Source organism: Neofelis nebulosa, chromosome 6 (genome assembly GCF_028018385.1).
Source record: "Neofelis nebulosa isolate mNeoNeb1 chromosome 6, mNeoNeb1.pri, whole genome shotgun sequence".
NCBI lineage: Eukaryota > Metazoa > Chordata > Mammalia > Carnivora > Felidae > Neofelis > Neofelis nebulosa.
In genome coordinates this window covers 126,651,335-126,662,831 of record NC_080787.1, presented here as the reverse complement: position 1 = coordinate 126,662,831, position 11,497 = coordinate 126,651,335, and the positions used below count along the sequence as shown (strand labels likewise).

Below are 11,497 nucleotides of genomic sequence, written 5' to 3'. Positions count from 1 at the left end.
TGCAAACCAAGACAGCCTAAGACGCTCAGAACACTGCGGTGCAAACTCCTTTAGGGATAGCAGAGTTGGTCTGACATCACTCTGGAAGGGAGTTAGCTCGTGGCCATTTTTCTACTATTGAAGTGTGTTTGGCACATTTCATATCAAAGCAAAAGCGACACTTGCAAGTGTCCGGTTAGGAGTCCAAGAAGAAACTAGGCGCTTGCTGGCAAAGGGAGGAGACTCGGTGTGAGAACACAGCCCTCTTGCTTCCCGGTCTTTTCTTCGGCCTGAGACTTTTTGTTTCTAGTCTGAGTCAGCGCCACAGAAAGAATAACGCAAACAAGCAAAAAAGTAGGGAGGGCAGAGAGATTCAGAGTGTACCCTCAGAGCGAAGTAGAGACGCCCGCGAATCGCACTGTGTGGCCAGAAGACCTCCCGACCCAACAGCACACTCCGCCCACCGTCTACCGTCACCGCAACCGAGGCGGCAGCGCAAGACCGGAGGGCGGAGCCGCCAGATCTTCGCGCGAGATTAGCCACGCGAATTCCCAGAAAGCCTCAGGCAAATCTTAATAGCAGCCAGGAAGCCGGTTTAGGGCGGAAGGGTGGGCGGGGCTAGGCCAGATATTTAGCGGCACTGGAGGCCACGCCCCAAATCGGAAGTGACGGAAACGAGCTAGCGCGTCGAAGATACCTCTATGGTTTTCCTCCCGTGCTTGAGTCGGGAAATGGCCGCTGTGTAGTTACAACGGAGATAAGTCCCGGGAACCGTGCTTTCGGCGTTTCAGGTAGGCCTCATGCTGCATTCAAATCACTCAAAGGGCAGTAAATACCGAGGACGAGCGAATTATTGTTGAATCTTTTGTGGGTGGTGACGGGTTGGCGGCTACAGGAGGACCCAGGAGACGTTTCGCCGTTATTTATGCGTTTCCCCGTCAGATCTTCTCAGGTTTTCGAGGCACTACAGGTCGAAAAGGTGGGGGGTGGGGTGAGTAGCGAGAACGGTGCGCGCGCGCGCGCGCGGTTGCGAACCTGGCTCGAAACCCAGAGACCGCGCGGCCTTTCCCTGCGCGTGCGCACATTTCCCTCTTCAACCCTTCCCCCATTTCCTCGGCCCGGACCCTTGCGCGCGCCCGACTGAAAGCTCTCCCGGCGCACGCGCGCTTCCTTCTTTCTCCGCCTACGGCTCCTGAGGCCGCTGGAGGTGCAGCTTGTGTTCGCTTCTTATTGGCTGGGATCGCCACCTTTCTTTCCAGGCTTTGGGCTTTGATAAAACAGCTATGACCTGCAGCAAAGTGCGTTGGGTAGGTTGACCCCTTTCTGCGTCGTCTTTAAACTCCTCTTTCCCGGTTTCACGCTACCCATCGGTTTACGCCTCGTTTTTTAAAATTCGGTTCTGTTCTGGGAACGTGTTCGGCTGTCCCCGTCACTGACCCCGGTATCCGCCTCCCGCCCTCGGTGTCGCGGTACAGTTTTCTCCGAGGTTAATCTTCCTGGATCGCCTTGGAAACCCACTCTATTTTTAAGTGAACCTGCCCTCTTGACCCTTAAAGAGTTGGTGCCTGGTTACTGTTTCCTAGCATGGGGAGCAGGCCTTAGCTGATGGATCTAAGAGTAGCCCTGTCACACCCGGTCCCAAAAGGCAGTTTTCCAGTAGTACAAGCGAAATCACGTCCTTTTTTCGGCAAGTGATTCAGGTCTTTTGTCGTGTCAGAAATGTTGCATCCATGGTAGGTAGACGGTGGGATAAATGGGTGGGAGTGGTGAGCTAAAGTTAGGGACTTTGCCCTCATTTTAAGTCCATAAGTTGGCTTTCTTTACTTTGAAGACCTAACTTATTAGAATCAAGCAGCGGTACTACTGGCAACTACTTTTCTACGTCAAACTTTTTTTTTTTTTTTTTAGCGTTTTAGATTGGAAAACTTAGGACTAAAGTTGAAGGCAAATGTAACCCAAACTGACGTTAGAGATGTGTTCAGACACATCTTTTTGCAGCAGCGCCTTTTACTGTTTCTCTGGTATTAAAAAGTAAGCCAAAATTCCTTAATCCTCGTGTAAATTGTCATTCCAGTTGGACTTTAGTTGGAATGGGGCTACTGTTTAGACAGTAAAGGATCTTTACATAGGAAAAGCTGCTGCAAGTTTGTTTGCATTTTTATGTGATTCTAGCCAATTGAGGATAATTTGATGAGAAGGATTGTGTGTCTAAACTCATAGCTGAACAACCCAAAGTTGAAAGATGGCTTATAGCCATCTTGTTTTAAGGATCCCAGTTTTCACTGTAACGTTGTGGTAAACTTGGAATCGCCCTCCATTTAGGTAATTAAAATGGTGGCATGGGAGATTTTTAGCTAGAGCTAATTCTTGTAAGAACAATAGTACTTTAGGACTTGGAGACAGATCTGTAAAACACCCTTGATAGGCTCAGGTCTAGTTGAATTTAACTAGCTGTATTAGATTTAACTGTGTTCAGAAGACTTGTAGAAATAGAAGAAGTCTCTTCAGTTCTATATAGAGCTTTGGATTGGGAGTTTCCGGAAACTACATTCATGTGTTGTTTGTTTATTTTGAGAGAGAGAGAGAGTGTGTGAGAGAGAGAGTGTGTGTGAGAGAGTGCACTCAGTTGAGCGGGGGAGGGGCTGTGAGGGGATGAGAGAGAATCCCGAGCAGGTTCCATGCTGTCCGCTCAGAGCCCTACTCAAGGGTCTCATGAACACTGAAATCATGACCTGAGCCAAAATCAAGAATTGGTTGCCCAACTGACGGAGCTACCCAGGCACCCCTGGGTAGTTTTGAAGTGCATTCAAAACTATTAGTTGAACAGTAGCTGAATTCCACTGTGTAATTTGCAGTGATTTATTGACAAAGAAGTAGGTAAGGGAATCTAGAAGCCCAACGTATCTCTGGGTAGTAAGTGTACATGGTTAGGTTATACTTCTAGGTTATGGATTTGTTCCTTTTTCACACACAGCTTCTTACATAGTGGTCATTCGTGTGTTATTTCAGGGTCTTAAGCTTTGATTTTTTTTTTTTTGACCCAGGACTGGAAAAAAAGAAAAAAACTAGTCTACAGATGTTAAGGTAGTAATAATTGTAGCCTACATTTGTATAATATTTTGTGGAGTTTTCAAACTTGATCTAATATTTCCCCACTTAGGTTAGAGACCAGGAAGGTAGAAAACTTACTTAAGGCTCCATGAACCAGGGAGTGGCACAGCCTGATCTAGAATGCAGGTATTTTTCTCATTTCCATGCTCTCTCTCTTTTTTTTTTTTTTTAAAGCAGGATGACAGAAGTGGACAAAGAACTAAAAACTTGTGACTAAATCATTTTTCAAAACCTTGCATTTATTTATTTATTAATTATTTTTGAGAGAGAGAGTGCGAGCAAGGGAGGGGCAGAGAGAGAGGGAGATACAGAATCTAAAGCAGGTTCCAGGCTCTGAGCTGTCAGCATAGAGCCCAACGTGGGGCTTGAACCCACGAACTGTGAGATCATGACCTGAGCCAAAGTTGGACGTTTAACCCACTGAACTACCCAGGCACCCCTCAGAAGCTTTTAATTATGGAAATTTTCAAACACAAAAGCAGAGAAAATAGTGAACTCTGATGTTCTCGTTGTTTAAGTTTAGCAGTTAGCCATTTACCAATTCTAATATTATTCACTTACCTTTATTTGGAGTTTTTTAAAGCAAAATTCTAGTTTTTTGTTCCGCATTTATAATGTTGATTAATACTGTATCAAAAATATTATTCTTACAAGAATCATTTGAAGTAAAATTAGTGGATAACCTGTAGGTAAAGCTGTCACAAACCAAGTTTAAAAATAATGATAGCTAACATTTGAGTGCATAAGCTAACATTTGAGTGCATACCGTGTGCTAAAGGTTAAGCTGTTTACATTTATTCAGTTTGTGTAACATTAAGCCTATGAGTTAGTACCATTATTAGCCTTATTTTATACCTGTGGAAGTTAAAGCTGAAGGCGAGTAAGGTAACTTGACCAGTGTTGGGCATCTAGCTAATGGTCAAGTCAGATTTTTGAACCTAGTCTATTGGAATAATAGTCTTAGGATATAATTTTTAGCGTTATTAAAGATGTGAGTAGCAATAATTTGTATCACAATTTGGAAGCCAAACTCCCTGAATCTGCTAAAATGAAGACTTGGTTCAAATATGCTTGATTGGGTTATCTAAAGAATCCATTTTGGGGGCGCTTCAGTGTTGTTGAACTCTATTGTCTGCTCTTTTCATTATTTGTGTTCTAGCTGATCATAATGTATTGCACAAAAGGTATACTTTGTTAAGGTATTTAAGAACTTTAAACATAAAGCCTGACTTACTCTCCTACATTCCTCACTGGTTGGTGAATCAGTTGGAAAAATGCATAAAGCAATTTATTCCCTATCTCTTTTTACATTTCTTTTTCTGATGTTAGTAAGTGATCTAAGGTTGTAATAAAGGGATGATTGATTTGGCATTTTGAATTCTATATATAGGTTATGGCCACATCAAGCACCTGTCAGTATATTGGAGAGAGCACAGGAGTTGGAATCAGGAGGTCTGGTCTGGGTTAAATTTTGGATTAACCATTTTACACTCTGTGACCATAGGCATCCAAAAATGGCAAACTAATCTCTTGTTTTCTCTCCCAAACTTGCACATCACCCAGATGTTTGAGCCCAAAACTGAGAATTTAGGACCGCGGTTGATTTTCTTTTTTCCCCCCTTCTTCTCTCTGATCCACACCAACAACCTGTGAACAAGTACTGGTTGACTGCACTTCCAAACTAGATTCTGGGCTTCTTTTTTCTAGCTTTATTGCTACTATCTTTTCCAGGTAACCAATTATATTGAATTTCAGCCTTGTAATTTATCTCCTTGATCTCTCCCTGTTGTTCATGCTGTTCACAGCAGCCATCTTAAAACGTGAATGCGATGCTGTGACTTCCCAGATTGCGGAGCCTTCCCAATATAGTTAGATTTTACTCCGGCCTTCTTACTAGATGCAGTTTGATCTGGTCCTTTCCTGCCTTTTCTACTTTATCTCACATCCTCTCCTCTCACAGTGCCTCAACTTAGTGTTCTTTCTGTCCTGAATTTGCCAAGTTTGTGTCTTCTGCCTAGAATGCTGTTCTTTCTGTGGAACCTTGAAATGTCCCTTGAATTTAACCTTAATTTTAGGGCCCAAGAACCCATTTTTGTAGTCCTTTATACTTCCTAACACATCATGTTCTGGGTTTTTCCCCCTCTCCCTTTCTCCCTTGTGAACATAATTTCCAAGGGAATAGGAAACTTAATGTTTCACTTAAAGTACACTATTTCCAGTGCTGGAATAATAGTACCTGGCATGTAATAGGCACCTTGTAAATTCAGATGAATTCTAAAAGTTTAGAGTTCTCTTAATTTGAGAGAAGAGGTTATGAGATTATGAGCATTGAGATGATTTTATTTAAGGTCACCTAGCATAATTCTTAAGTTGGTACTTAAAATGTCTTTGCTATGATTTGTTGATTTCTGTTCTTCACTAGTTAGTTTTTGGGGAGCAGGCACCTCTGCCATAGTCATGTTTCCCATAAAACTAGCACAGTGCTTTGTACATAGATTTTCATTAAAAAAAGAATTCGCTGAGCTGACTGTAGTCTTTGTACTATGTTGAATATTAATGTTAAATGTTAAATATATTTTTCATTAAATATTATATATTAAATAGTATTAAATATATTATGTGTCATGCTTCACATATGATTTTTGAATTCTTGGTATGGGTACTTGAATATACTTATAGATTGTGAACAAGAATATGTATCTATTAGTAAAACAGCCTTCAGCCCTTCCTCTCTTTATTATTTCTAGTGTATATTTTCTTGGAATTAAAAAAAAAAAATCATGACTTGGAGTAAAGAGGGATTTGGCAGTTGACTTTTTCTTCAGATATGCAGAAATTAAAATTAGCCTTTTAGAAATGTTTAGGGAAAGTGTTAACTAAAATGAGTCTTGTGTCACTTCCAGTAATGAATCAGTAGTGTTGGACTTAGAAGGTCCAGAGTAAAGTTTCATAACAATACATCAATTTAGAAGATTAGAGTTTTTCTCTGCCCCACCCCCCCACCTTGGGGGATTCGATATTTTTAAAACTAAACATGCATGTACTTTAGAAATCCTTTTGTTTTTGTGTCCAGTCTTGTATTTTTATTGTATTTTATTTTAGTATGTTTTTCTTAATTACTAAGTTCCTGTTCTTTGTAGATTGAACCTCAAATCTCTTAATTTTCCCAGCGGTAGGGCCATGGGTATTTAGGGGACAATATTCTAAACTTTTTTTAAAGTTTATTTATTTTGAGAGAGAGATGGAGAGGGAGTGGCGGAGAGAGGGAGAATCCCATGCAGGCTCTGCAGTGGCAGCACAGAGTCCAATGTGGGGTTCAAACCCACGAACCCCACCAACCTCAATTGAGATCACGACCTGAGCTGAAATCAAGAGTCAGATGCTTAACCAACTAAGCCACCCAGGCACCCTAGGGGACAACATTGTTGATTGACCAGTTTAATTTTATCATTTCTTTTCCTTTGTATTTCTACTTTCATTGCATTTTTTATTGGATCTTTGGTAAGATTCACAGATTTTCATATTTATGTATATGTTTTTCATTAAAAGTGGTTTATGAATTTGTTGATTTTAGGCATGTATCAATCTTGTATTCTTTAGTTTCTGCTCCCTTCATGTTTTTTTTGAATGTCTTATGCACATGATTGGTAATCACTGAATGTTATTTATAAAGCTAACTTTTTCAGTATTGATAACTGCTTAATATTTTGTGCAAAATTTAAATTTATTTGTGTAGTAATAGTAAATTAGGAACAGTATTGGCTTTTATTAGATACTTGTTTCGTTTACAAGTTGTTCTTTTATTGGAACGTTTGTACGTGTATTAAAATGCTTTTAGGTACAGAGCTAGGATTACTGTGATAGCTGTTCATATGAATTTTAGAAACCTGTTTCAAATGAAATTGTAGAAAGGAAGTGGCCAAAAGAGAATAAAGATTAAGATAAGTAGCAAAACATTAAACTCATACTTTAGGTAAGTTATAGTTAGAGCATTATGAATACTAATAACCAATAGGTGACATGTTTTGCTATTCCAAGAATACCATATTTGGCATTATATTAGCCACTTTGAAATTTTTTTGATAGGATAGCAGCATAGCTTCTGTTTTCTAAAGCTCAGATTGCTATCATTAAAATTCAAGTATTTAAATTAAAAAGTAAAAGTGCTGTCAGTTTCATGGTGCACATCTGCATTCTGATTAAAACAAAAAAAATTTCTTAAGCTTTTATGGTTAAAAGTTTATTTCCTAAATCAGTCTCCCTTTCCCTAAAATCATTAGTGCCTTTATTGAGAGTTTCACTGCCTAATATGATTCATTTTTGTGAAAAGTGGGTATTTTAATTTACCATAAATCAAACTCCTTGTGTGTTTTTTTTTAATCTTTGCTAGGAATTTGAATTCAGAGTTTAATTTCTCAGAACATTTTCTCCAGGAAGAATTTTAACAACATCTCAAAGACTTCACTTGACTGCTTAATCCTGCATAAAACCCAAGGTAAATAGCATTCGTTTTTCTAGTTTTCAGTTTTAGTTTGAGAAAATGTGACTACCTAATTCATAATTCTGTCTGAGTGATTAAAAGTGATGTAGTCTGAAGCTTTTGTGGTGTTTGTTTTGGTGGCTTGAATGAAGTAAGCCAGATTTTAAAAGTTTTATGAGAAAGATTCTCTATCTTCTGCCTCTGTGTTGTGTGCCTGCTTCCACTTTTATACATCAAAGACTCAGAACACAAAGCTGTTTAAAAATAACAAAATAACTCCTTCCCTTATGCATATAAAAGAAATTCTATAACTTTTTAACACTTTTGCACTGATGTTAATTAAAGTTGATTGTATTACTTGTGTCAACTCATTTAGTACTCAGTACAACTCTGAGGAAGGTAGTATCTTTACATATGCCTTATTTATGAGAAGATAGAGGTGACGTTTGTGTATTTGAGGATAGTTATGTTTTCTTTTGAGATAAATATATATATCTGAAACCCTGAATTTGTTATTTTTTTAAATGTTTATTTATTTTTGAGAGAGCACATGAGAGTGGGGTTGGGGGCAGAGAGGGGGGACAGAGGAGGATCCGAAGTGGGCTTCGTACTGACAGCAGCAAGCCCATTGTGGAACTTGAACTCACAAACCGTGAGATCGGGACCTGAGCTGAAGTCGGACACGTAACCGACTAAGCCTCCCAGGTGCTCTGTCATTTGTTTTTTAATGAAGTATATGCAGATATGATGGTTGCTTTTTTTGTAATTCAACTCAGCGTTAGCACTTATAAATATTATTTCATAATACTGAGCAGAGCCTAGGTAGGTAAAGTTAAATGCCTTCAAAAATACTGGGTTGTAAGAGAATTGGAGGCTGTTGCAAGTTTAGTGAGTCAATTTTTATGGAAACAATGATTTCAGTAATAAGTTAGTTGAAATTTGGAAATAGTTATAGCATAAACAAACTTGGGGGGCACATATAAACTTGGGAGGTGCATCTATAGGTTTAATTTTGTGAGTAGATTTCCTAAATCATTTCGTCTTATTATGATTTCTGTACCCAATGAGGTCTGATTATTCCATTAGATATTAATGCAATATTAGAAAAAGTTAGAATACTCGTGCCCAACTTCTCTCTTTCTTGTAGTTCCACTGTCTTTTTTTGCAGCAATCTTTACAGTCCATTGACTTACCAGAAAGCTACAGGGTGAACTAGCATTGTCACATAAGTCCATTTTTCTAATGTAGTCATGCAGCATTATATGCATGGAGTGGTTAATTTAGTTCCATTTTAAGGCCATAAAGCACTTAGGATGACAGTCGCTAGGTTTATTATTATTATTATCATTATTATTATTTTTAGTATTATGCCACTTGTGTTTTGTTTCAGGTTCCTTATCTGTAATACTGTGATATTTATCTTTTTTATAGGAGAGGTAGGCGTTTGTATTGGTCATGGAATAACCTCTAACATGTTGCTGCAGTCTCATATTACTTTCTGGCTTCTGCAGCTGCTTCCTTTTTGAATTAAGGCATGTAGGTGCTGTTGTATCTACAATATATAGTACCTGTTATGCAGGTGAAGATATAGTTTTAGTCAGGGATAATTGTCTCAGTATTCATTTGAAAATGATGAGTAAGATCCTGGGGCGCCTGGGTGGCTCAGTCGGTTGAGCGTCAGACTTCAGCTCAGGTCATGGTCTGGCAGTTCGTGAGTTCAAGCCCCGTGTCAGGCTCTGTGCTAACAGCTCAGAACCTGGAGCCTGCTTTGGATTCTGTCTCTCTCTCTTTCTCTTCCTCCCCCCCTCCGCCTCTTCCCCTCTCTCTCCCCCCTCCCCTGCTCATGCTCTGCCTCTCTCTGTCTCTCAAAAATTAATAAATGTTAAAAAAAAAAGTTAAAAAAAAAAAAAGGAAACAATGATGAGTAAGATCCTTAGAGAAACTTGTGTCTTGTAAAATTCAATTTGTCTTGTGTGAAACTTCTTTAATTGAATGGTAGTTTTGTTGTTGTTGTTTACTTTTTTGCTCTCTTATTGACTAGGAGAAAAGAAATGGGTCGCTCCAATTCTAGATCACATTCTTCGAGATCAAAGTCTAGATCACAGTCTAGTTCTCGATCAAGATCAAGATCACATTCTAGAAAGAAGAGATACAGGTGAATTCCTGTGTTTTTAATTCTTTTAATAATGATAGTTGTATTGGTTGATGTTCATGGAGTGCTTGCTATACTTAGACACAATGCTAAAGTCATTAATATATTCTCAAATAACCCTGTGAAATGAATTCATCTACCTTCATTGTAGAGTTGGGGAAATTGAGAATTGTTTAGGTTGCAAGCTAGTAAATGGCAGAGCTTAGGTTTGATTTCAGTTAATCTGACTTCATATCTCAGATTCTTATTATACTGTACATGTATGGTAGATTTCTTTGAATTTACATTAAGAGATGAATAATGGGAAAACTATTTGACAGTAAATCATCTTTGCATATTATTTCATAGTTTCTCATTATTTCTGATTCTGATGTCTCAATATTATGTATGCATTTGGCCAGTAGTATGTCATTGATGAATATTTTTCCATGCCATTAAATATTCTTTCACTGTTTTACTATAAGTACCTGAATAACTTTTCTGTAATTTGTTTAGTATGTCCTGCTGTTAGGTATATCCATTTTTTCCCATTTTTGTGTGCCTTCATTCCTAAGGCCTTTACTTTATTCTTTCAGTATTTACCTTAGTAATGAAACTTTGTTCATTGAAAACAGTAAACTTTACTTTTGTATAAATGAGAGGGTTTTTTTTTTTTCCATATACATTTTTGGTTTGGACTATTTACATATTATATTCAACCAGAAGTATTTAGAACGGTAGAATAGAATAGTTTGTTTTTCTTACATTGATATTTATTTCATTTTTAGTTCTAGGTCTCGTTCCAGGACATACTCAAGATCTCGTAGTAGAGATCGTATTTATTCTAGAGATTATCGTCGAGATTACAGAAATAATAGAGGAATGAGACGGCCTTATGGGTACAGAGGAAGGGGCAGAGGGTATTATCAAGGAGGAGGAGGTAGATACCATCGAGGTGGTTATAGACCTGTCTGGAATAGAAGACACTCTAGGAGTCCTAGACGAGGTCGTTCACGTTCCAGGAGTCCAAAAAGAAGATCCGTTTCTTCTCAAAGATCCCGAAGCAGATCTCGCCGGTCATATAGATCTTCTAGGTCTCCAAGATCATCCTCTTCTCGTTCTTCATCCCCATATAGCAAATCTCCTGTCTCTAAAAGACGAGGGTCTCAGGAAAAACAAACCAAAAAAGCTGAAGGGGAGCCCCAAGAAGAGAGTCCTTTGAAAAGTAAATCACAGGAGGAACCGAAAGATACATTTGAACATGATCCATCTGAATCTATTGATGAGTTTAACAAATCATCAGCCACATCTGGTGATATTTGGCCTGGCCTTTCAGCCTATGATAACAGTCCCAGATCTCCTCATAGTCCTTCACCGATTGCTACACCACCTAGTCAGAGTTCGTCTTGCTCTGATGCCCCCATGCTCAGTACAGTTCACTCTGCAAAAAACACCCCCTCTCAGCATTCACATTCCATTCAGCATAGTCCTGAAAGATCTGGGTCTGGTTCTGTTGGAAATGGATCTAGTCGGTACAGTCCTTCTCAGAATAGTCCAATTCATCATATCCCTTCACGAAGAAGCCCTGCAAAGACAATCACACCACAGAATGCTCCAAGAGATGAGGCTAGGGGACGTTCTTCATTTTATCCTGATGGTGGAGATCAGGAAACTGCAAAGACAGGAAAATTCTTGAAAAGGTAAACACTAAAATCTTTAGATTATAATATTAATAGTTGTGTTCTTTGGATTCTGTTTGGGTATATAAGACTTAAAATTGCATTGTTTTTACTCCT

General features: G+C 38.8%; 1 protein-coding gene across 5 annotated transcripts in view; it reads left to right on the top strand.

Moving 5' to 3' along the window:
* Window positions 1-629: 629 nt before the first annotated feature.
* BCLAF1 (BCL2 associated transcription factor 1) overlaps window positions 630-11,497 on the top strand; it is a 30,410-nt gene continuing 19,542 nt past the window's right edge. For 3 of the 5 annotated variants that reach the window (XR_009263328.1, XM_058735381.1, XM_058735378.1), the window contains exons 1-4: window positions 630-770; window positions 7,481-7,585; window positions 9,612-9,725; window positions 10,490-11,401. Coding sequence is in view for 4 of the 5 variants with exons in the window: in XM_058735381.1 (XP_058591364.1) it covers window positions 9,622-9,725; window positions 10,490-11,401 (1,016 nt within the window). In the remaining variant the exon portion in view is untranslated. The remainder of the gene's footprint in view (window positions 771-7,480; window positions 7,586-9,611; window positions 9,726-10,489; window positions 11,402-11,497) is intronic. The other 2 variants (XM_058735382.1, XM_058735379.1) reach the window with 1 other exon arrangement.